Source organism: Tenrec ecaudatus, chromosome X (assembly GCF_050624435.1).
Source record: "Tenrec ecaudatus isolate mTenEca1 chromosome X, mTenEca1.hap1, whole genome shotgun sequence".
Taxonomy (NCBI): domain Eukaryota; kingdom Metazoa; phylum Chordata; class Mammalia; order Afrosoricida; family Tenrecidae; genus Tenrec; species Tenrec ecaudatus.
Window position 1 is genome coordinate 2,627,515 of NC_134548.1, and position 25,763 is coordinate 2,653,277.

Sequence of the window (25,763 nt, forward strand, 5' to 3'; positions counted from 1 at the left end):
TGTTGTCTCAGTCTCGGTGGGGAAGGTGTGATGCTGAGAGTTTCTGTCAACAGGGCCAGGTATTGATTCTAAGGTGTTGGTTCTTTACGATGGCATCATCCTTGTTGATGGGATTTCATAAAATGCCATCAATTCCAAGCTGAGACTTACTTTGAACAGCCAATGAGGGGGAAGAGAGCTACCTTGTGGGTGTGGCCTCATGATTTAAAAGGTCTCCCTGAGAGCTCTGTAGCTTTGTTCTGGACCTGGACCCTTCCACTGACCTGAAGGTTTGGGGACTTGGGACAGAATCGTTTCATCGTTCCTACTTCTCTGGAAGTTGTCAGTCTCAACACACTTGAGGAAGAAGGCTGCCATTGGACCTGCCATCTTGGATTCATCATCCACTGTATCTGCTTGATTACCGGTAAGAGTCCAAGACTGAAATGTGAGCTTTGCCAGCCTCTGGAACTGAAAGTTGAAATAGGGAGTAAGCAGAAAATTCTCTAAGTGCTTCTGAGGAATGAAGTCGGGAGGGAATTAGGCGTTTGTACACGGGGTACCCATCTTGGCCCTCTTGGAGACCTACGTGAAGTGATTGTTTCTATATTGTGTTTTGAACATATGGATGTGTTTCCTCTACACCATATAAGCAGCATAAACAGATTAAGGTGTCGTGCTCACCCTCAATCCCCTTCACACCTCAGAATCTATTCAGGGACTTGATGTGTCTTAATATCTTGTCTTTGTGCAATGGTCCATTATGTGTATCAACTTGCTGGGTCCATGTGCTCCGTAGCGTGGCAGGTATGTAAGGATGTCAGTTTGGGAGTTGGGCTCCAGTGTGGGCTTATTCCTCCATCAATCAAGGGTTGGAGGCTTCAAAACCACCAAACTCTGCAGTTCACACCGATGGCAGTCTGCTCCCAGAAAGACATACAGCAGCGTTAACCAAAGTAGGTCATTCTTCCCGCTGAGGTTAAATGGGAATGCCCATTCATTGCAAAAGAGATGCCTGTACTTTATATATGGGGCTTTCTGTTCTAATTAAGAATTATAGCATTGGAAATACGTAGGGGCAGTTTATTTCAGCTTTCCCACAAAAGGTTTCAATGACCAGAAAATGTATGAGTAACTTTTCTATTTTCCTAAGAAGACGGCTCACAGGAGGGCTAATAAGTGGACAAGCTTGTGATATGTAACCTTGAGTGGACTAGAGAGCAGTTGTAACATGTTCTACAGTATAGCCATGAGGGGGTATAGCATGAAATGACACTGGATTCAGTTTATTTCCTTTATTACATTAAACTGTGGTATCTTTGATTGGATCTGCTATGATGGGATCCTGTAGGAAGCTGGTCCAGGGTCAAAAGATTCTGTGTAGGATAGCAATCCTTAATCCTTTCTTAATCTTTACCAGATTGATATAAGCAGAGGTTCCTGGGGTGTGAATTCAGAACCTTTGACCCAGCTAGGGATTGGAGAAAAGTTGGCAGAGAGAAGCAGGATCTGTCTGCAGCAAGACAGGTGACTTGGATCTGGGTGCCTCTGTAGACCTGCAGCCCCTGCTTGGTGAAGCTCCTGAGCTCATTAAGGCTGATGTTCAGAGACGCAGTGATCCCTAGGCAAGTCAAGCCTAGACATTTTGCAAGAAGACAAGGAACTGGGCCAGAACACACAGGGAGAGAAACCTATCCATGAGCTGAGGTCCTGGATTTGGATTGTATACAAATGAACAATAACACAGCTCATCTTGGGGGTTTTAAGACCCCCAGTTGGTGACGCTACTCCCATAATCTCCCTTGAAATCTAAGAGAACGTGCTGGACTCTTCTCCAGAGAGCAATGCTGCATAGACACCCAGTGGGGTCCATGAATCCCTACCTTGTTCGAGAGGGATGCAATCTCGGTGGCATATTTTGTTGGGCTTTGGGTTTCCCCCCCGTGAGGTCAGCAGTTCAAATCTGATCTGTGATGATACATGAGCCCAGGCTCTCTTGCAATGATTGCCAGTCCTTAGGAACCCAAAGAGGCATTTCGCTTCCATAAGGTTTCTCAAAGTCAGAAGAGAGTCAGTGGGTGTAAGGTTTTGCTTTGGGAAATGAGCTACACAGATGAAAATGCAAAATAAAAAGTATATTGCACATATGAGAATCTTGGTGATACAGCCTTTTCTGGAAACAATTGCTAAATCCACTCTAATCTACTAACACGCTTCTCAAAGTTTTCCAAGTTCTCTCACTCACAGTGTGCACAGAGATGGCTGAGGGCTTGTGTCAACAGGGCTGTCGCTGGAATCTCAGGGGTTGGTCAGTTTTGATGGCATCAGCCTGGTTGAGCAGATTTCAAAAAGCCAAAATTCCATGCTGAGCCCTACTGCGATCAACCCATGAGGGTGAAGATAGCGTCTTTGTGGGGGTGGTCGTATGATTTAAAAGGACTCTCTGAAAGCTAATGATCTTTGTTCTCTCCTAGGCCAGTCTTCTGACCTGAAGGTTTGGGAACTTGAGACAGAATCTTGCCATCCCTCCTGCTTCTCTGGGAGTTGTCAGTCTCAACGTCCTTTGAAGAAGAAGCCTGTCATCTGAGTTGCCCAGCTTGGATTCGTCAGCCACTGTCTCTCAAGGGTAAGAGTCAGGAATGAAATCTGAGTCTTCTCAGTCCCTGCCACTGTGCGTGAAATATGTATCATTAACATGAAAGCCCTCTACTTGTAAATGGTTCTGAGGAGAACATGGGAGAAGGATAAGGTTGTCGGATGGCGGGGTCCACAGAGTGGCTCTCCTTGAGATCTGAGCAGACCTGTTTTCCCATCCACAGGTGAGGATTCCTCTTGGAGCAGACTGATCATCATGAGCAGCAGGAACCCACCCAGGCTCCAGGACATGGCCATCCAGGGCGTGTTGCAGAATGAGGCCTCAGCCATTGCCGCTCTTGAGTGGCTGCCCACACAGTTCTTCCCTCCCTTGTTCATGGCAGCCATTGCCAAGGGACACAGTGAGGTGGTGAAGGCCATGGTGCACTACTGGCCCTTCACAAAGCTCCCACTTGGGGCTCTGTTGGAGGATTGTGTGTTTCGAGAGCTCATCTTAAAGGCTGCACTCGATGGCCTTGACATCCTGCTTGCCCAGAATGCTCAGCACAGGAGATGCAAACTGAAAGTGTTGGATTTACAGCTGCACACTGGCACCAACTTCTGGCATGTCTGGGCTGGAGCCCCATCTAATGACTCTGTGATGTCATCAGAAGAGCCTAAGGACACACCCCGCAGAATTCAGATGGAAAAATGACCCCATTCCAGATCAGGAGGGAAGCACCAGCCCCTGACCTCCGTGGAGGTGCTCACAGACCTGTGGTTTGAGGAAGCTACCTCAGATGTACTGCTCACCTTCCTGATTGAAAGGGTCAAGCAGAAGAAGGCCCTGCCAATGCTGTGCTGCAGGAAGGTGGCGTTTCTTGGACCTCTCCCACAACTTCACATTCTGGGGGACATCCTGAAGATGGTGCAGCTGGACTGTGTCCAGGAGGTGGAAATTCATGGCAAATGGGACCTGCACAGCCTCAACTGGTTTGCTCCTTACTTGGCGCGGATGTGTCACCTGCAGACCCTCTTTCTCTCTGGAGTCATCTTGGGTTGCAAGGACTTCGGCAAAGACTGCAACATGGAGCAACTCTTTGCCCAATTCACCTCTCAGCTCCTCAATCTGCATCAGCTCCAGCACCTCTTCCTGGACTCTGCCTGCCTGCCCAGGGGCTGCCTCATCCGGCTGCTCACACGCTTGCCATCTCCCTTGCTGACCCTCAGCCTGACTGATTGTGTGCTTTTGGACGAGGACTTGACTTACCTGTCTTTATGCCCCTGTACCAGCCGCCTAAGGACCCTGGTATTGTGTGGTGTATTCAGGCCTAGCTCAAGTTATGCATTCCTTCCGGGTCTGCTAGAGATTGTCTCCACCACCCTTATGCACCTGAACTTAGCTGGCTGTGGGATCCAAGACCCTGACCTCAGGGCCTTGCAGAATGCACTGGGCCGCTGCTCCCAGCTGGTCACCTTGATGTTATGTGGAAACCCCGTGTCCTGGGATGTTCTGCAGGAGCTGCTGCAGCACACACCCCCTTTGTGCAAGTTCTTGGAGCTCCCTGTCCCACTGCATTGCTACGTGGGCCCCCAAGGAAAGCTGGACTTGGAAGCTCTCCTCCCTGTCATGGATGATTTGATGGTGATCCTGATGCCCAACGGGGTCAATTCTCTAGAATTCTGTAACCACAGAGGTACTAACAGATCATTGCATGCCATCCTCATCCAAATGGACAGCTGATTCCATCATCTCCTTCATGCTATCTTGTCAATCCAAAACGTCCAGCTGTGGGTGCCTTACCCCATATGTAAAGCGTTCATGTTCCCTATGCCTAAGTGATTTCTTCTTGAGGTACACGAGGATCATGAATCTTCTCTGTGATAAAGTCGCCTTCAGATGTGAAGATTTCAGGATGCATCAGATATCACCCTCACCCAAGTCCACCCTCACTTGCTTCACACCTGCCTTGTAGAAGGCATTGAAAGAAAGATTCCAGCAGACTGGATGCTGACCCCCCTCAATAAAGGATGACAGGACGGCACCATGTTTTTGGAATTGAAGCTCTGGCCTTGGCCTCCTTCTCGATTCAGTGCAACCTGGATTTCACGACCTAGCAAACTCTCCAAGAAATTCAGGAACCTCCCTTGTCGAGAAGAGACCAGCCCCTTTCCTTCCAACCAACTGAAACCCATTGTTCAAAGACACGTGTAAATTTCTGTACACTGCGTTCAAATAAACATCTCTCCGTAAAGCCATTCATTGTGGCATTGATTTCTCTTTCAGGTTTACTGAACATTAATTATTCATGACATGGTTTGAGGTTGCACACTGAGCAGAAATGGGCATCCACATTTGGGGGTACTGGTCTCCCTTTTTATCTCCTCCAATATTACCCCGTTCAAAGCTGGGCTTTGGCAAACTTCCCAAGTACCAGGATGCCTTGTTTCAGTCATGCTCCTAGGGGATACTTCAGTTATTTCCTGATGTCATTTGGGGAACCCTATTGCATCGTTGCATAGCACCTTATCCCAGGTGGGGCTTTGAAGAAAGTACTGGGCAGATAAGCACAAGATCTATAGAATAATCCCACCAGGTGCTCCACAGGGAAGGACGAATTTATCTGCTTCAAACATCATTGATGACCTCAGATATCAGAGATGGATGACTGCCTATGATGGACAGGGTGGGCTGTTGCCAGTGTTTGTATCGATATGCAAACCAGGATTTCAGAGCTTGAACATATGTCTTCCTATGTTGCATGGGCTGAGTGCATACAGGGTGCAGTCGTCAGAGTGCACTTGGTTGCTGTACTCAACATCAACAGGGTATAAGGACGCCGAGGCTCATCACCCCTGTATCTTTCTGCACTCACGGTTCCTGCAGCAGCTGTCTCTCTTGTCTTTTGTGCTTATCTCAACTACTTGTGGTGGGGCTTTCTCTCTGTCTGCTTGGATGCGATAGGATTTTCTGTAGTTTGTAGTGATGTAATTGTATATATTTTAGAGCCCTAATGGTGTAACAACTTATGTGCTGGGCTGTTATCCAGAAAGTTGACAGTTCAAAACCACATTTTTCTCCCCCATGGAAATATGGGATTGACTATTTTCAGGAAGGCACTGGGACAGATGAGAGCTCTCAGCACAATGAACCCTGGACAGATAAAACTTCAGGAACAATCATGGGACTAGCGATACCATTAGGGTAGGGGTGAGGTGTGGGCAGAAGTGAAGGAGAGTGGCAGCCGATCACAAGGATGGATGTATAACCCACCCCACCCCTGTGGGAGGTGAACAACTGAAAAATGGGTGAGGGGAGAGAGCAGACAGTGTAAGATGTGAAAATAATAATAATTTTAAATTTATCATGGACCCACGACGGACAAAGAGAATATTCCTTAGGCGCAGCAATGAAGATACTTTGTATTACATTCTTTTGCCAAGTTATCTGCAGAGAGCCATCCCTGGAAAAAGACACCATGCTTGGTAAATTAGAGGGCCAGTGGATAAGAAGACCATGAACCAGATGGGCTGCCACATGGCGTGAAACAATGAACTGAACTTCAGAACACATTGACGGTGGTGCAGGACCAGCCAGTGCTTCCTTCTGTTGCCCATTGCTCCGTATGACTCAGAAAGGATTTCGTAGCACCGAACAACAGCGATGGAAACTGATGAATACAGGGGATGGAGGTGGAGCAAGTGATGGAGACGACAGGTGGGCAGAGAGTAGTGGTGGGTAGATAGCCTAGAGACCAATGTAGTAGATCACCATATTTCTTAACAGTTGTGTCTCTGAGCATTGAGTATAGATTTCTGTGAATTGGGACTCTGGATAACTTAATCTTTCCCTTGTTTATCGTCCTGTTTCTGATCTAGTTATGAGAATTTTTGCTTTCTTCATGAATTATCCTCCGTACTGAAAGCTGCACTATTTAATCTGCCTCAGAAAGTACTGCAAGCGATTCTTCCTTTTCCATCGAGCTGGCTTGTATGGTCTCCATTTCATAGATTTATAGTGTGTCTTCTCCCAATCCTCAAGCCACATTGCTCCTCATGTAATCAACTTTATTGTACATTTGATCAGAATTCAGATTCTGAATATGATAATGCTCACCTTTCCTGATTGAACACCACTCAGTATCCCTTGAGGTGATTCTCCTCCTGCGGAGTCCAGGACCATCAGTAATTGAAAGCCCAGCAAACTGCTCGATCCTCCTCATTAGCGTCAACCGCACCCCAGTCACACTTCAGCTACTTTTCAGTGGCAGCATCTCATCGTATCCGTGGCTCTATATCAGACAAATGTCTGCTACTCTTCAGTGTCTAATCCCTCAGCAGGGGACCATTTCCTCCTGCCTTCTTGTCTGTTCTTAGCCTCTAAGTTCAGCTAAAACCCGTTCACTTGGAATTCATCGCTGTATTTTCAAATGCTGGTGACATAGCTTCCAGAATCATAGACACACAGAAGCCCCCACAGTTCAGCAAATAGCTTCCGATCACAGAGAGAGAAGTCAGGCAGTGCGTAATGGAAGAAACTCTTGCTGGTTAATCATCTCTAGATTTTTGTTACTGTGGTCCAAATATCTTTGTCCTCCCTAACTTGGAAAACTCTTACTTATCCTTCAAAACCTAGTTCCATAGATAACTCGGACATGAAGTATTATACCTTCTTCGATGCAGAGCACGATCACCCATATCTTCCTAAGGAAACCCCCCGCCCCCCAATTGTTGCATCCTACACCATTCATCATCCATCTCAGCGGGGAATTCCTAAATCCACATAAAGCAGTTGAAAAAATGAATATGTCAACGCCTCTGCGTCACCGGAAGTGCGTCACCGGAAGTACTCTGGGCATTGTGGAATTGGGAATAAAACCCGAGCCTACCGAGTTCTCCAGTGCTTGTGAGCAGAGAAAGAGGCTGAATTGTCAGGAGTGAAGAGTTTTGAGCAAATACTGCCGACCAGACTTGCACCCCAAGAAGATCCCCAAGCTCATGATGCCCAAGTACCAGCTGTATAAGGTGCAACTGAGGATCCCCTTCCACATGAAATGTAAGACGTGCGGAGAGTATGTCTACAAGGGCACGAAGGTCAGTGCGCGCAAAGAGATGGTGAACCATGAGGACTACGCTGGCCTGACGATCTCCTGCTTCTACATCAAGTGCAAGCACTGTGGGGAGGAGTTGACCTTCAAGACAGACCCCGAGAGCACAGACGACGCCCTGCAGCTGGAGCCTCGTGTAACTTGCAGGCTGAGAAGCATCAGGAAGAGAGGGTGCCAAAGGAGGCGGAGCACCCCATGAAGGTGATGGGGAGGCGCACCGAGGACTCCCAATTGGAGATGGAGGTGCGGGAGATCCTGCAGCGGCTGGACCAGCGGCAGGCCCACGTGGATTTCAAGGTCGTGATGCAGCAGCACCGCCTGACAGAGGAGCAGCAGAGGCAGAAGCAGGAGGGAGACCAGAAGGAGGTCGCGGCCCTGATGGAGGAAGTAAAGAAGCATCGACTAGGGGCAGTCACCGGGCCGGGCCTCCCGCCATCCTGAACCAGCTGCCAAATGCTAAGAGGTAAGAGCTATGAGCTGAGCCTGGGGAGTCTGGACAGCACAAGGTCTCAGCTGCCACGCCTGGTAGTTTTAACAAAGATGGGTGAGGATAGCAGCCTACCACTGGGCCTGAGGGGGCCAATTCCCGTCCCTGCTTGGAGCGGGTAGGCAGCTATCCCGAGCCTCCACCACAAGTCCAACCATGCTAGCCGGGCCAGAGCTCCCAGACCTGGGACCTAGCAAGCAGCAGGACCTGGTGCCCCACCTCCCGTATTCTGTGACCCGGGGACTTGGCGCTGAAGTTGTGGAATGGGAGTGTTCTGTTTGTATATAATTACTTCAATTGGAGAAACCAACAAGAAAAGTACACGAGCAACTACTACAGGGTCTGGAGAAAATGTTCTAGAATTGAATTTGAAGGCAGAGGTACAGCTCTTCCTTGATCTTATTGAATCGTATCACATTTTCGATGCAGTGAAAATGAAACTGGTAAAACCAATAATCCTAAAAAAGTTTGACTGTTGATCAGAATCTTCTCCAACATCTTATCTTTGTTAGAGCCTAGATCCTGAGCACACAGTCTGGACGACACTTTAAGAGAAAAGAAAGAAAGACTGAAATCATCTGCAGATTAACCACGCCCGACTGAATTCCTTGGGATCAGAAGACAAGGACGCAGCTAATCTAGACTTTCCCATCCCAAGATTTCCCGCTGAAAAAAGGAGCGTGATGTGAACAGTCCTGTTATCTCACAGGAAACCACGTGAATTCGATTATGGCAGACATTGTTTTTTTCAGCGTCATTTAGTCGGCTCCGACGCACAGGGACCCGCGCAGGAGAGAGGGAAAGACTGCACACTCTGCGCCATCCTCACAATCGTGTGTAAGTGTGAGGCCTTCGTTGCAGCTACTCTGTGAATCCATCACGTCAATGGCCTGCTTTTGTCTCTCTGTCCTTTTCCAGGAACTGATCTCTCCACAAAACAGGTCCAAAATATGTAGCTTGACGTCCCATCATCCACATCTGTAAGGAGCAATCTGGTTATACTTTATATATAGATAATGTTATGTTATAATATTAAAAACACAAATAAAAGTATATATACTTGTCCGTTTGGCATACCCTTCCTCAATAGAAATTGAGAACTGTTTCCTTGTTATGTTGCACAACTTTCTCTTGATCCACTTAACCATTCAACGACGAAGTATTTCGGAATGCCCCTTCTCATGGCTATCCATACTTTGTTATCATGCACAGTTTCTGCATTGGAGGCAGCCAGAGTCTGTTGACGCTTGGCCTTAACTTGCTCTTTTTGAGGATATCTTCAAACGGGTGCAACAAGACAGTGTCCACAGTGTAGCAGTGTTTTGCAGCTGGAATTGCTCAGCCTGCACTGATTTGCCTCTTGTTTGGACCAGATGGTTCATGTGAGAAGTCTCAGACTGTCTGGAAACATCTTGGGCTCAACTCATAGGAGGTGGAGAGCCAGGACTAAAAATGAACAATGGTGACAAAGAGATACAGTCATCTCCTACAGGGAGTCCCCTACGTTTAGCCTTCTACAAGGGATATTAGTAAAGAATGGATTTATGTTTGTGAAAACCTTACATGTATTGCAATTAGTTCTTGTATAATGGGCCTGTGAAACACAACACGGTCATGTTTCCATTTTCGGTGAAGTGAATGTGTTCTATGTTGTATTATTCACCTATGTATTTAATTGCTCTGCTCAATAGAAACAATACAAAAATTAGAGTGTATTGCTTACCTTCTATAATACATAGGTTCTCAACCTGTGTGTCTTGACCCCTTTGGGGTCTCAAAGGATCCTTTCGTAGAGGTCGTCCGATTCATATCAATAGCAAAATGACAGTTATCAAGTAGCAAGGGAAATAATCTTATGGTTGGGCAGGTCACCTCAACATGAGGAACTCTATTAAAGGGTCGCGCATTAGGACGGTTGAGAACCACTGCCCTCTATCTTTCACACCTCCATACCCATTGAGGGTCCTTGATACGTCTTTATAACTTGCCTATGTGCAAGGGTACAAGATCTGTGTCAACTTGCTGAGGTCACGAATTTCATCAGTGTGGAAAGTATGTAAGCATCTCTGTTTGGAGTGGAAGTTTAGGATTGGAAGAACAAGCACACATCCTACCAAATGCAAATGATGCAACCCAACTAGCTGGAAGGCAGCCAGACTTGAAGCACTTCCTGATGCAGATGGGAGAGAAAGTCTGGCCAGGATCTAGCATCCCACAGATGTTGCAAGGATATAAGGAAGGTACCTCAGAACCCACGGGGAGAGAACCTTATCTTCCAGGTGAGGTCCTGAAGTTGGATTCCACCTACCTAAACAGTAAGAAAATGATGTTTCCTTGTTTTATAAACCCTAATTGGTAATGCTTCTGACATAAGAGCCGTTGAGAAGAGAATATACTGTGCTCTTCTCAAGAGGTCCATGCTTTAAACATGCCCAATGTGATCCAATCATCCCTGCAGTGCTCCAGATAAATGCAATTGATGTGGCATGCTTGGTAAAGCATTGGGCTGATTGCCACCAGGGTACTCATTCCAACCTACCCGGCAATCTGTGGGGCTTGATGAGGTCATCTACCCCTGGAGAGATCAACAGTCTGTAGGCAGCCAAGGAGGCACTTTTACTCTTTCCCATAAGTTGGCTCTATGTTGGAAGAGACACAGTACAAGTGTGTTTGTGCTATGGGAAAGGAGTTACACAAATGAATATCAATAAGGGTATTATTTTGCATATGTGACAATCTGTGGACTAGAGCCATTTCTGTAACCAATTGCTTAATCCACTCTCATCTGCTGACACATCTCCTCAAAATGTTCTATGTACTATCAATCACAGGGGGTGAGGTTTGATGGCTGACAGTTTATCTCAACAGGGCTGGGTCTGGACGCAAAGGGTGTGTTCTGTTAGGATGGCATCAGCCTGGTGGATAAAACGACCAAAAATACCATCACTTCCCTGCTGAGACCTACTGTGGACAGCCAATAATGGGGAAGCTAGCTATCTTGTGGGTGTGGTTTTATGAGTTAAAATGACTCTGAAAGCTCTCTCCTTTGTTCTGGGCCTGGACCCTTCCTCTGTCCTGAATGTTTGGAGACTTGAGACCTAATCCTGACATTATCTCTGTATCTATGGAAATTGTTGGTCTCAACACCCTTGGGAAAAGTTTGTCCTTTGACCTGCCATCTTGGATTCATCACCCACTGGAAATACTTGATCAAAGATAAGAGTCAAGATTAAAATCTGAGCCTTGTTAACCTTTCCAATGGTGATTTGAAATAGGGAGATACAGGAAAATTCTCTAAATAGTTCTGAGGTGCTAAGTGGGGAAGGTCCTAGAGGTTGAGGTGTGGCATTCCAAACTTGTCTTTCTTTGAGGCCTATGTGATTTGAGTGCATTCAATATTGCATTATGAACATATAAATATATTTGCTCTACCCAGTCTAATCAGGGTAAACAGATCAGGGGGTTGTGCTTACCCTCTATCTCCTTCACAACTCAGTACCTATTCAGGGACTTGATGCATCTTAATAGCTTGCTTTTGTGCAATGGTTCATTAAATGTATCATCTTTTTACAATACATTTTATCAGCTGCTCATACAACTCTTATCACAATCCATACATATATATACACATAAATTGTATAAAGCACATCCGCACATTCCCTGCCCCAATCATTCTCAAAGCATTTGCTCTCCACTTAAGCCCTTTGCATCAGGTCCTCTTTTTAAATGTATCATCTTGCTGAGATCATGATTCTCTGTAGTGTGGCAGGTAAAGAAGGGTGTCAGTTTGGGGGATGGGCTCCAGTGTGGAGTTATTCATCTATTAATCAACTGTTGGAGTTTTCAGAACCACCGCTGTTTCCAGTTCAGAGTGATGAGAGCCTGCTCCCATAAAGACATATAATAGTGGTCCCCAAGTAGGTGATCCCGTCCACTGAGGTGAAATGGAATGGCCAATTCAGTGATACCTGTATTTTAAATAGGGGAGAAAGATGGGGCTTTCTTCTCCCATTCAGAATTACAGTCGTGGAATCCCACAGGGGTGGTTTACTCTGTCCTGTGTGGTTTCCATTCATTTGCATTGACTGTGGCAAGAAGCTCCTTTTACTCTTTGTTTGAGAGCATGCACTTTAGTGCAAACCTTGTGCTTGCTTAATAATTATAGACAGATTCTAAGTGAGTGTTTGCTTTTAATGATGGACTTAAATATCCACTCAAGACTTCAATCCTGGAATTTCTTTTAGATTCTCAATGTCGGGTGACAACTGAATAACAACTCTTCTAAATTATCAAGGCATTTTAGTGGCTGTCATTTTTGTGGACCCACAGCACTGCTGCTGAGACTCTCGTGTCTGAAGAGTAAGTTGAACCCTTACTATTCCACCCTCTCACACCCCCACCACAAACCCTTAAAACAGAAAATTTAAGGAGGGTAGACAAACATGTCCTAGACATGTAAACCAGAGATAGCTTAGTCTTCTGTGGTCAATTCTCACCTGGTGGATGAATAAGACCCTCTTGATTACAAAGCTATTAACTGAAAGCTGTGCAGAAAATGCCTGTCTGACTATGTTTCTTTGGATAAAGTCAGGCCAAGCTTTCCTGGGGTGTGAGCCTATTCCCACTTCTCTTTTCTGTGCCACATCTACCGAATGACATTCTCGATGTTCTCACCACTATAACTTGAAGGATTCCCCCTTGGGCATCATGTTTCATGTTAATATTTTAATTTTTCTCCTGAAGTTGCTCTTTGAAATGTTCTGTTCAGCATTCTTTTATCATTTCTTCCATTTGCTTTAGTTACATTTCTACCAATGGCAGGATTCAGAGTCTCTTAGATGTCCACTTTTGTCATTCTACCTTTTGTGTCTTGTGGAGGACTTTGCTTTCTTCATACATGATGTTATTGATGTCATCACACAGCTGGTCCAGTTTCCTGCTGTTAGTGTTCACTCAATCCTATCTGTTCTTGAGATGGCCTTGCCATTCATGTGGGATGGATCTCAGGTTATATTTGTGCTCTCACGTAGTTGATTCATTTCTTCATCTTCATGGCCCCAGCTTCATTTTTGACTGCACATAATGACCTCCTCCAAAATCTCTTAAGTTAGGGCTTAAGCCTCAGCACTAAGTTTTTTGGATGTTACACATAACTTTCCAATGTCAAAAACAAAACAAAAACCCCAAATCAAAAACCACTTCTGGAAATGCCTTGAGATCATGTAACAATGAAGTTGTTCATCTTGCCCTCTGGTAGGGTGCATTGGAAATTGCATTACTTGCATGCTTCTAAAGATGGTCCAGGGAGAAGCAGTGTTTTAGGGCTCCCTGGGCATGTCCTTGATGGACAGGACTGTAGGTTGCATAATCAGGAGTCCTACCCTAGCATCTTGCTCAATTGCTTCATTTGAAAGTGCCAAAGTCTTTAGAACATAAACTATGTGTCCCAATCTTGGTCCTCCTCTGGCTTCCATAATCCCCCTCTTATTGTGATTAGTGGTCTTACAATTACTCATGAATTTGTACAGCTCCCTGTATTCCAGGACTTAGTGAAGTAAAATCCCGTGTTTGATTAGTCTGATGGTATGAAGACTTCATGGGAATGGCGACCCTAATGTGTCTGCATCTTTGTGTCCTTCATAAACGAAGGCACTTTGTCCTTAACTTATCTTGGTGTTAGGGTCTCTTTTGTAGTGAAACACTTGTCCAACTTCTGTAGTGGACTTGATTTCCGTGGATTGCACAGGCAGAAGTCAGTCGTGCATAGCTGCCATTTATTTTGTTCAAAAAGTTTGATGGAATGATGGAAGAGCTGAGTCCAGCCCTGGCTAGCAGATTCTCTGTGTCCCGAGATTTGAACGGATGTGCAGCCTCACACCCGCTCCTGTCCCAGTACAAGCCCAAGTGCAGTTCCTTGGAGCAGGATGAGCTGCACCGTCGTTATTTGAACTGCAGAAATACAAGCGACTCGCCTCTGTGAACCAGGCCAGAAGGCTGGCTGAAGATGACTGGACCGGAGTGGAGAGTGAGGAGGAGGAACACAGGAAAGATGACGAAGACATGGATGTTGACATTGACGAGAAACTCCCCTAGCACTTTGCCAATCAGTTGATGCTCTCTGAGTGGCTGATTGATGTCCCCGCGGACTTGGGGCAGGAGTGGATTGTGGTCTTGTGCCCCATTGGAAAAAGAGCGCTCATCATGACCTCCAGGGGTTGCACCAGCACCTACACCAAGAGCGCTTACTGTGTGGACAGGTTTCTTTCCCTCCTGCCCGGAGGCAGCAGGCAGAGCTCATGGACACCATTGTGCACTGCATTCACCGCGAGGTGCAGCAGACCTACTACGTTCTGGACCTGTTGTGTTAGCGGGGACATCGCGTTTATGACTTCCCCACTGATTTCTGGTTCTACTGGATGCATGTGAAGTTAGCCGAGGAAGGCGACCTGGGAGAGCAAACAAAGCTCAATCCTTTTTAGTTTGTGGGGCCCAGAACTTCCAGTGCACCCCAAGAGGCTGTGTGAGGTGCTGGCCACACGCTTCCCTTTTGAGGTGGACGGGCTCCTCTTCTACCACAAGAAGATCCACTACATCCCGGGCAGCATCCCCCTGGTGGGCTGGCTATGGCCTTACATGGTGCTGCTGGTCTGCAGACCACCCAGCAAGAGTACGCAAGGCACCAGCTTCTGCAAATCAGCCAGGAAAATTAATACTGTTATTCTTTAGAGTGAGTGAATGTTGTAGGGTATAGCTTTGATAACAACATCCTGGTCAATAAAATAAAAATAGTACCATCATGGCTAAAACATTAAAGGGAACAATGATATTAATTAAAATGTTTTAATTTTGATTACATAGGAGCATATTTTAAAATAAATGACTACTGGGACTCTCTGACATGAAAGGGGGGAAGGAGTCAGGTTATTCATCAGTCAACAAGATTGCCTTAATGTGACCAATGTTTGTCTAAAGTATACTTGCAAAATTTACCTTGTGATTTCACGAATCCTTCTATCACCAAGACCATATTTTCCAACTGTTTTCCCTACCTCATTGTTTCCTAATTTCTCACTCCAATTACCAATAATTATCTATGTGGCTTGACTACATGTTGGGTCAATTTCATACTGAAGTGATTGGAAAACTACTTCAGCGTCTTCATTAGTGATTCGTGAGAAAATTTTACTCATCATTGTATTGACAAGACTTTCTTGTACTCCCATAGATACCCCATCACCCAGAGTGTTGTAGTTCAATACAGATCTCCAAGTTTCCATTTGATGAACGCACCATTATGCCTCTTGAGTTTGCCTTTCCTGTAGAGTTAGTTAGCCTTGGGATGGTTTGATTCAATATGCAATGACCATATTTCCTACTGATCTTTGATTTATCCACCTCACCAGCTGCTGAGGTCCATCATCGGCCTGCCCATATTGGGTTCGAAAACCTTAGGGCCAACGTACGCAGAGGAAGTAGCTAGACTGAAATGTAAGCCTCACATGGGTCTTGCGAGTCTCTCCCACTGTGAGTTGATAAGAGGAGTAACAAAGCCAGAAAGCTCCTTTCTGAGGAGCTCTGGGTGCCATGATCCAGTTTTGGAGGGCAAGGACAACCAGTGTAGCTCTCCCAGAAGTCTGAGCAGACGTCTCGTACCATTCACAAGTCAGGATTGCTCTTGGAGCAGATTGATCAGCAGAAGCAGCAGGAACCCACCCAGGCTCCTGGGCCTGGGCATCCAGAGTGTGTGGCAGGATGAGGCCTCAGCCATGGCCGTCCTGGAGTCGCTACTCACGAACTCTTCCCACCACTGTCATGCAGCTGTGGTCGGTGGACACAGACACGCAGCGAAGGCCACGGTAGTGTCTTGGCTTTTTATCCTGTTCCCGTAGGGGCTCTCATGAAGTCTTGGCATTCTCAACAGGATATTTTGATATCCTGCTTCCCAGATGATTCCACGCAGGGGATGTGAACTCTGAGTTGTGGATATATGCCTGAACACTGACACCAAGTTTTGGAGAGTGTGGTCTGAAACCCAATCCATTGCGTCCAGTAACAACCTAGCCCAGGACTGTGACTCTCAAAGGGAAGGATCCCGTAGCAGGAGAGAAGCCTCAGTGTTTGGCCTCTATGTATTTGCTCAAAAGCATTTGCCTTCTTGAATCAGTACCAGATGAATTGCTCACTATTATCATTACAAGAGTCAACTGTGGAAAGACCCTGCCACCCCTCTGCTGTCGGGTGTTAGCATTTGAAGGAGATCTGTCAAAGCTTCTGATTATTGAGGAGATCTTAAATGGGGTACAGATGGATTCTGTGCAGGAGGTGGGAATCCACTGCAGATAGGACCTGCAGAGGCGCAACTGGTTTACTGCTTACCTGTCCCAGATGAGTCACCAGAGCACACTCCATGTTTCCCACGTAAGTCCCACATAAGTCCAGATCCCCTGGTGTCATGTACCATGGACAAAGTGGACAAGTGTCTTGCAAAACTGGCCTCTCATGTCCTCAGTCTGCATTACTCCAGCACCTCGTTCTGGAAGCAGTCTTCTTCCTCAATGAGCACGTCTATCAGCTGCTCAGTTGTTGGCCTACACATTCGCAGTTTCTCTCTTTAAAAGCACTGCATTGCGTTGGACTCTGGCCTGACAGCCTGTGCTTTTGTCCCCGAACCAGCCAACTAAGGTCCCCGCATATGAGTGGTATGTTCAGGGATTCCTTAAGACATGAATTCCTCCCAAGTCTGCTAGAGAGGGTCTCAGCCACCATGAACCACCTGAATTTAGCTGACTGTGAAATCGATGACTCTGAGCTCACTGCCTTGCAGCCTGCTCTGTGCCAGTACTCCGCGCTCACCACCTTAGAGTTGGGTGGAAACCCAGTGTCCATGGCTGTCTTGCAGGACCTGCTTCAGCACACAAGCTCTGTGTAAGTTCTCCCTTCTAGGGCTCCTTGTGTCTCAGGATTGCTATGAGGACACGGAACGTTCTCTGTCTTAGGATACTCTTTTAGATGCAATGGAGGATCTCAAGACGACCCTGCAGCCTACAGATTCCTCACTTTAAGATTTTCTCCCAGTAAGGGAAGTTGCGATGAAATCATCATGCATGTGGAAAGCTAATGTGGTTGCCTTCCTTACTAATCCTCACTTATGCTTCTGGTTTACTGTACCACTTGGAAAACCCTCATGTTCACTATGCAAATGATATTATTTGGAGTTAGGTTCAAGAGGATTAGGCTATCTTTGCTCTAACAATGTGGTGATTGGAGTTGAAGATTACAAGAAGCATCTGACATTTACGCCCTTAGCCCAGTCATTCCTTGCTGGCTTCACATCTCTCATCTACAAGACATGAAAAGAGAGGCCAACAGACAGGAGCAGAGCATGTCCTTGGAACCCAGGGTCCCTGCAGGGGAAACTTATAGATTCAGAAGGACCTGGATGCCAACACTCGTGGAATCCCCATGGAATGCACACAGATCCTGAAAAGTTACCAGTTCATCCCAGTACAAGACAATCAATATCCAATCTTTCATATCCATGTCTAAGCTTCTGACACTAACATATTTTGCCTAAGATAAAATAAATGTCTCTTTGTAAAGCTATCCTCTTGTGGTATTTACTTCTCCTGGAGCTACACTATTAAAAATGTGCATTCAATTTTGGGCTCTGTTCCCTCGACCTAACAGAAATGGGCACGGAAGGATGTCAGTTTTGGAGTTGTGCCTAGGTAGTCGGCTGTGCTTGTCTATTAATCAATAGTTGGAGGCTTCCAAAACCACTAGCTTCTACAATGGAGAATGATGAGAGTCTGCCACCTCAAACACACGCAGCATTGTTTACCAACAAAGCTCATACAGCCCTTGAGAGAAAGGGGAAAGAATCCCATGGGGCAAAAGCACACAAGAACGCTTTATATATGGGAGAAAGATGGGGCTTTCTACTCCCACACAGAGTTACAGTCATGGAAACTCTTAGGTTGATGCTTGCATCCTGAGAGCACTTGAGATTTAAGACAGTGTGTGGGATCCTTCTGCAGAGGTCAGTCCTTCAAACATTGGTCAGCACACCACCAGGTCACTGGTTCAAATTTGTCAGCCAGTCCTTGTGCTTTAATGAAGCCATCGACTCCTGGAAAGATTGACAGTCAGTAGGAAGCCAAGGAGGAATTTGTACTCCTTTTCATACTTTTTTCATAAGTCGGAGGAGGTACAGTGGAAGAAAGTTTGTGCTTCAGGAAGTGCGCTACAAAGAGGAGCATCCATAATGACAAAACTATATTGCATGTATGAGAAATGGGCCAATAAAGCCATTTCTGTAAACACTCACTTAATCCCTCTCACCCGCCAACACAACCCTCACCATCTTCTGTGTCCTCTCCCTCCCCGTGCATAAGGGGTGATGGCCGAGGGCTTGTGTGAACAGGGCTGGGTCTGGATTCTCAGGAGTTGGTCCGTTCTGATGGCATCAGCCCGGCTGATGAGATCTCACGAAATGCCATCACTTCCATGATGAGACCTACTGTGAACAGCCAATGAGGGGGAAGCAATAGCTTCCTGGTGGGTGTGGTCTTATCCTTTAAAATGACTCTCTGAATGCTCTGGAGCTTTGTTCTGCACCTGGACCCTTCACCTGACCTGAAGGTTTCTGGACTTGAGACGGAACCTTGCCAACATTTTCCTGGCTTCTCTGGAAGTTTTCAGGCTCAACATTCTTGACGAAGAAGTCTGCCGTTCGACCTGCCTTCTTGGATTCTTCATGCACCGGATCTACTTCAACAAGGACCGTGGCCAAGACTGAAATTGGAGCCTTGTCAGCGTCTGCAACTGTGAGTTGAATGAGAGTTACATGAAAACTACCTGAATGGTTGCGAGGAGCTGATGGGGAGGGACGCAGATCTTGGAGGGCTGGTGTAAGGAGATGGGAGAACACAGCGGCCTCTCCGTGGGAGACCAGATCCATGGATGGACAGAGGGAAAGGGTCTTGCCCTAGAATCCCTGTTTCATACGCTACTTCTTGTCATGGTTGAATGTCTCCTTCTTTTAGGAAACCCACTCTGTGTGTTCCTTCATCTTGTTTTGGTGGCCCCTGCATTTTTCATAGAATATTTGTGTGGTAATTTGTTTCACAGTGGTGGCTTGGGAGGACAGGAGAGAACAGTGCTTCCTTCGTAGGTTATAGGATTTCTGTGCATCTGGAATGACACAAATGCTCCTAACCAAAACAGCATCTTTCAAAATTGGGAACCATAGAATTTTGATTGTGAAATTCGCACTTTCGATTCGTTCTGTTCTGTCTTGTTTTGTTTTGCTTCTAGCACTTGTGGTCTTCTTCAGTTCCTTGCGCTTAAAAAATTCTAAGGAAGGTTCTTCAGCTCTGTCTGCATTGGGTTTGACCTTATATGTCGAGCACTTTCTGACAGCCTCTCAGACTGAAGCACACTGCCATGGAGTCACTGCTGACTTTCAGCAACCCCTTAGAAATGCTGGTGCGATAACTCTTCATGGGACAAGAAAGCCCAGTGTTTTTCCTGCGAAGCTGCTGGTGGTTTCAAACTGCTGACCATGCAGGTCACAGCAGCCCAATGCATAACCACTGCCTGCGAAGGCTCCCGAGTCTGTCCTAATGCAGGGAATAGTCCCACTGCCTTCTTGAGAACCAACACTCATTTTCTGACCACCAAATACTCATGTTGAACTTGAAAGGACACGGGGAAGATCAGTAGCTCGGAATCTCACAGTGTCCTGGAAGCAAGGTGGAACAGATTGCTCTGGGAAAGACAGGTAAATGATGCTGAAGCACAGGGGCAGAATGAGAGTGTAGACTTAAGGGAGGTCTCCTGTAAACTAAGACATGTAAATGAGCGAAAGCTTAGTCTTTTGTCCTCCTCAATGATGACGTGATGGATAAAAAAAAGTCCCTTTTTTATTCCAAAGCTATTAACAAAGATCTTGGCAGAAATGACTATGTTTAGTTTTTCTGTCGACAGGAGGAAACCCCAAAGGAATCTGTATTTAATTGGCTCTGCCTTTATTTTTCCAGCTTATGTGAGACAAAGCTTTAACTGGGTCTCAGCTCCTTCCCACCTCTCCTTTCTCTGTTACATGCACGGAATGGCCTCCTCTTACCCCCTCTTTGACCTCCTATTGTCACTGGTGATTTTCACCTTGAGCAGCATATCTCACTATACTAGTGTAATTTGTCTTCTGTTTTACATGTTCTGCTCAGCTCTTGATGGTTTCTTCCATTGGCTTTAGCAATGCTTCTACCAATGTCAGGATTCAGAGTCTCCTTTGCGTCCAGCTAGGTCATTCATTCTTTTCTGTTTTGTGAAGGATTTTTCTTTCATACATGATACTATTGATGTCATGCTATAGCTGGTCCAGTTTTCTGTCGATCGTATTCACTTGATCACATCTGTTGTTAAGATGCTCTTGACATTCAAGTGGAATGTGTCTGAGGTTATATTTGCATTCTCCTGCATCTGATTCAAGTCTTCAGCTTCATGGCCCTACTTTGCTTTTGCCTGCTGATAATGAACTCCCACAAAATGTCTTTTAGGTAAGGGCTTCAGTCAGAACATTTCATTTTCAATAAGTTATCAATAACAGTCAAATCAAGAAAACCACTTCAGCTAGATGGCTGCTTATTTAACTTTAAGCCCTTAACACCCCAAATGCTATATCTTTTCATAGACAGGCAGCTTTCCCCACCTTTGCTTATGCCCACATTTCATCTTACGTTATGGTATCGGGAAGGTGAGCATCACAGAATGCAGATAATTAGGACCAAGTGACTTTTGTTGAGGTAGTACTTGAATCTAGGCCCCATGTCCATCTGCAACCTTAATTCTTAACATATAGATATAAGTACATGGATCGGTTTCCCTCTCATTGTATATAAACAGGGTCAAGTATAAAGAAAATGTTTTGAAACCGATGATATTAGCATCCCTGCAAATGTGCTTGACACAATGAATGCATGTGTGGCTTACGATAAGAGATGTAAGAGCCCCCAATAAACGTATTTAATAAAAGGAAAGAAACATCTGTCTTCCATTAAAAGAAATTTTTAAAAAGTGAATGCGGACATCCGGCTTCTTACTCAGAAAGTAAGTTTTGAGTGGAATTTCTATTTCCAGATGATTTCACTCTGTTGTGATGTTTGAATATTCTGCATTCATGATCTAGGGAATGAGCGATGCAGATGAATCCAGAGAGGCAAAACCATCTGTTGTCAGAGCCCCTGAGCTGAAAGGATGAGACCTCCAGTCCCATGGATAAGTGTTCCCTAGCTCTGAAATGTCGGGCCCTTTCGTCTCACTCTCAGTCTTTGAAACTTGAGGTAGCGTCCCCCAAATTTCCTACTTATTTTTGCTTCATTCACCTCCCCAGCTGCTGAGGTCACTGTCTGCCATCAGACTCCTGACTGCCCATCTTGGATTCCACAGCCTCTGGGTCAACTTGAGTCAGAAGAAGAAGAATCCAGTTTGAAATCTAAGCCCACGTGGACCAGCCTCTACCAGTGTGAGTTACTGGAAAGATTAGCATGGCCAGCGAGCTGCTCTCTGAGGGGCTAAGGGGATGACAGTGGAGTCCAGAGTGTGGAGGGCTAGGACAACCAGATTGGCTCTCCCAGAACACTGAGCAGACCCTTTCTCTTCATTCCCAGGTCAGGATCGCTCTTGGAGCAGATTGATCAGCATGAGCAGCAGGAACCCACCCAGGTTCCTGGACCTGGCCATCCAGAGCGTGTTGCAGAATGAGGCCTCAGCCATTGCCTCTCTGGAGTGGTTGCCCACAGAGCTCTTCCCTCCCCTGTTCGTGGCAGCTGTTGTCGGAGATTACAGAGAGACAGTGAAGGCCATGGTTGGGGTGTGGCCCTTCCTCAAGCTCCCTCTGGGGGCTCTGATGGAAGATTGTCAGTCTCCCCCTGACATCTTAAAGGCTGCCCTTGATGGCCTTGCTATACTGCTTTCCCAGAAGGTTAAGCACAGGAGATGCAAACTGAAAGTGCTGGATTTACAAATGAACACTGGGACCAACTTCTGGAAAGTGTGGGCTGGACGCCAGTCTACTGCCTCTGTAATGTCATCAGAGGATCCAGAGTCCACCCATCCCAAGACTCAGATCCTCAAAGAAGACAAATGTAGGTCAGTGGAGAAATATCCAGCCTTGGCTGGCATGACGGTGCTCACTGACCTGTGCTTTCAGGAAGACATTCCAAATGAAATGCTCACCTTCCTCATCGAAAGGGTCAAGCAGACGAAGGACCTGCCACACCTGTGCTGCAGGAAGCTCGAGCTTGTTCGGAATGTTGCCCCGCTTCCCATTCTTGGGGAGATCCTCAACAAAGTGCAGCTAGACTCTGTCCAGGAGATGAGATTGCTTGGTAGCTGGGACCTGCAAAGCCTCAACTGGTTCTCTCCTTACCTGTCCCAGATGGTCCAACTGCATACACTCCTCCTCTCTGAATGCACCCTGTATTGCATCGTCCCCGGGGAGAACGATGAGGACGAGGCGCAGAAGCTACTTCAACAATTCACCACTCAGCTCCTCAGTCTGCATCAGCTCCACACCCTCATGCTGCACTCTGTGAACTTCTTTGGTAACCACCTCCACCAGCTGCTCAGAAGCTTGCAGGCGCCCTTAGAGACCCTGCACATACGCCGTTCCTTGCTTATGGACCAGGACTTGACATACCTGTCCTCATGTCCCTGCACCAGCCACCTGAAATCCCTTGACTTGAGTGGTGTACGCAGGCCTGGCTCCAATTACGAGTTCCTCCCTGCTCTGCTGAACAGAGTCTCAGCCACCCTGGCCCACCTGGATTTGGCGGACTGTGGCATCACGGACTCGGACTGCGATTACTTGCAGCCTGCTCTGGGTCACTGCTCTCAACTCAGAACCTTGAAACTCTGCGGAAACCCGTTGTCCATGGCTGTCCTACAGACCCTGCTGTTTCACACTTTCCCAAGGTGCAACTTTGCCTTTCTAGAGCTTCCTGTCCCCCTCAATTGCTACATGGACCACCAGTTAACTCTGCCGTGGCATACCCTTGCAGAGGTGATGGAGCAGCTGAGGCTGACCTTGCAGCTCCATGGACCCCAAAGAATACGCCTTGCTTACAGGCACTGTCGCACCCTGTGCGATGCAATCTGCATCCGTATGGACAACTAGTGCCACAACCCTTTGCCATCTGTTCTCAATCCTGACTTCTACCTTGGGATACCAATGTCGTATTTGGAAAGACTAGTGTTTCCTAAATTAGAGCGGTTTGGATTGAGTTCTTGAGCTTGAGCTTGAGTTTGCCATGATGACGAAGGAGGTTGGAGGTATCGGTCAGAGGATGCATCTAACGTGATCAGCCTTCCTGAAGTCAAGCCTTAATTGCTTCACATCCATCTTCTGAAAGTGATGGAAAAGGAGATTCAGCAGCAGGTAGCAGATGTGCTCACCCACATCACGAATCAAAGCCAGGAGCAAAATACATCCCTGTCACCCACGGCCCCTTCCCTGGGCATATGCAGGACCTTGGCGACATGGATGCCCAGGCGCATGGAGTTCTTCAGGACTGCAGGTGTCCCCGATGCTAAAAAGCGACATGACCTTCCACTGACTCCTTTCCAGGGAGAAACCAAGTGCCGAGAGCCCTGCCCCACATTTCTGTCTCCTACCACTTGCAATAGTAGAAAATAAACGCCTGTTCCAAAGCCATGCACCCGTGCTATTCATTTCTCCTGCCGCAAGAGTGCCGAACTTAAGAACACCCAGTGATGCTCACCTTCCAGACAGGATCGCTGAAGACAAAGTGGGTGCATAAGCAAATGTGTTGGAGAAAACTGATGGTGCGTGTCTATCAAAAGATATAGCATTCGGAGACTTAAAGGCTTGAAGATACACAGTCAGCCATCTAGCTGAAAAGCAAACATGTCCACATGGAAAGACACCAGCCTGTGTGATCATGAGTTGTCAATGGGATTATTTTACAGGCATTTGAGACCCAGAGCAAAATCATACTAATTTCAATAGGGGTGCAGCGGGTGGTGGGGAGGAAGTACAGAGTGGAATGCCCAAGCCCATCTGTAGACAATTGGACATGCTTTTACAGAAGGTGTGTCGGGGAGAAGTTGAGACACTCAGGGTGCAGTATGAATGAAACATACAACTTTCCTCTAGTCCTTTAAGGCTTCTGCCCACTCCCCCTGACTATCATGATCCCATTTCTACCTTAGAAATCCAGCCAGACCAGAGGATGTACACTCATAAAGATCAGAGCTGGAAACACAGGGAATCCAGGATCGATAAAGACGTTGGACCAATAATGAGAGTAGGGATGCCAAGAGGGTAAGGTGTAAGTGTGGGGAGAAAAAGGGAATCGATCACTCGGATCGACTTGTAACTCCCTCCCAGGGGGAGAAACAACAGAAAAGTGGGTGAAGAGGGACAGCGGACGATGTAAGACATGAAAATAATAATTTATAACAAACAAAGCGTTCAAAAAGGAGGGAGGGAAAAATAAGGAGCTGACATGAACGGCTCAAGTAGAAATAAAATGTTTTGAAAATGATGTTGGCAACATATGCACAAACGTGCTTGACACAATGGTTGGATGTGTGGATTGTGATAAGAGTCGCAAAATATTTAATGATCATGATAATAAAAACCTTGAGTATACCTACTGATGTCGGTGTGAGTTACTGTAGAATCACACCCCACCCGTAGCAACCCTCTTCACAACAGAACCAACACGGACCAGTCGTCTCCATCCTCACAATTGTCCCTATTCCTGAGCCCATTGATGCAGCCACCGTGTCACTCTATCTCCATGAGGGCTTTCCTCTTTTTATCCGCCCTCCACTCTGACAAGCAGGAAGCCCTTCTGCAGGGACTGGTTTTCCTGACAATATGTTCAAAGTACGTTCAGGAGAAGTCTTGCGCTCCATGCATCTAAGGATCACACTGGCCACACTTTTATGAAGGCACTTTGGTTTGTCATTTTAGCTGTCCACGGTGCCTTTAATGATCTTCTCCAGCGCCAGAATTCTAGTGCAGCGGTTTTACTATAGTCTTCCTTCTTCAGTGTCTAACTTCCATATGTGTAGAAGACCATGGAGAATACCATGGCTTGGTCAGGAATACCTTAATTCTCAAAGGACTATCTTTGCTGTTCTGCACCTCAAGGTGTTGTGCAACAGATTTCCTTAGGATAAAATGTTTTGATATTTTGAATACTGTTTCCATACCATTGATTGTGGATCCAGGCAAGAGAAGAATTGTGGACAATTTAAAACTTTTTTTGGTAGTGAGGTAAGTATATATATTTTAGAATGCTAATGGTGTAACGACTTGTGTGTGGGCTGTTATCTAGAAGGCTGACAATTCAAGTCCACAACTTTCTCCACCAGAGAAATATGGGACTGAGTACTCTTGTTAAGACACTGGGACAGATGAGAGCTCTCAACACAAGGAATGCAGGACAGATAAAACTTCAGAAGCAATTATGGGTGTTGCGATACCATGAGGGCAGGTGTGAGGTGTGGGCAGAAGTGGAGGAGATGGGCAACCGATCACAAGGATAGATGTAGTACCCACCCCACCCCCGAGTGATATGAAC

General features: G+C 46.4%; 1 protein-coding gene across 1 annotated transcript; it reads left to right on the plus strand.

The window, feature by feature from the left end:
* Positions 1-14,444: 14,444 nt before the first annotated feature.
* On the plus strand, positions 14,445-23,326 carry LOC142434801 (melanoma antigen preferentially expressed in tumors-like). The gene is made up of 3 exons (XM_075539396.1): positions 14,445-14,511; positions 14,651-14,815; positions 21,951-23,326. The coding sequence occupies exons 1-3, from the start codon at positions 14,445-14,447 to the stop codon at positions 23,324-23,326; spliced, it is 1,608 nt and encodes a 535-aa protein (XP_075395511.1).
* Positions 23,327-25,763: the final 2,437 nt, after the last annotated feature.

Bases quoted from the DNA above. Each gene is read 5' to 3' on its own strand.
- LOC142434801 (XM_075539396.1), top strand. From the start codon at position 14,445: ATGGACACCATTGTGCACTGCATTCACCGCGAGGTGCAGCAGACCTAC. The intron at 14,512-14,650 runs GTTAGCGGGGAC...CAGAACTTCCAG, and splicing joins CTACGTTCTGGACCTGTTGT to TGCACCCCAAGAGGCTGTGT. The intron at 14,816-21,950 runs GTACGCAAGGCA...GGTTGCCCACAG, and splicing joins CTGCAGACCACCCAGCAAGA to AGCTCTTCCCTCCCCTGTTC.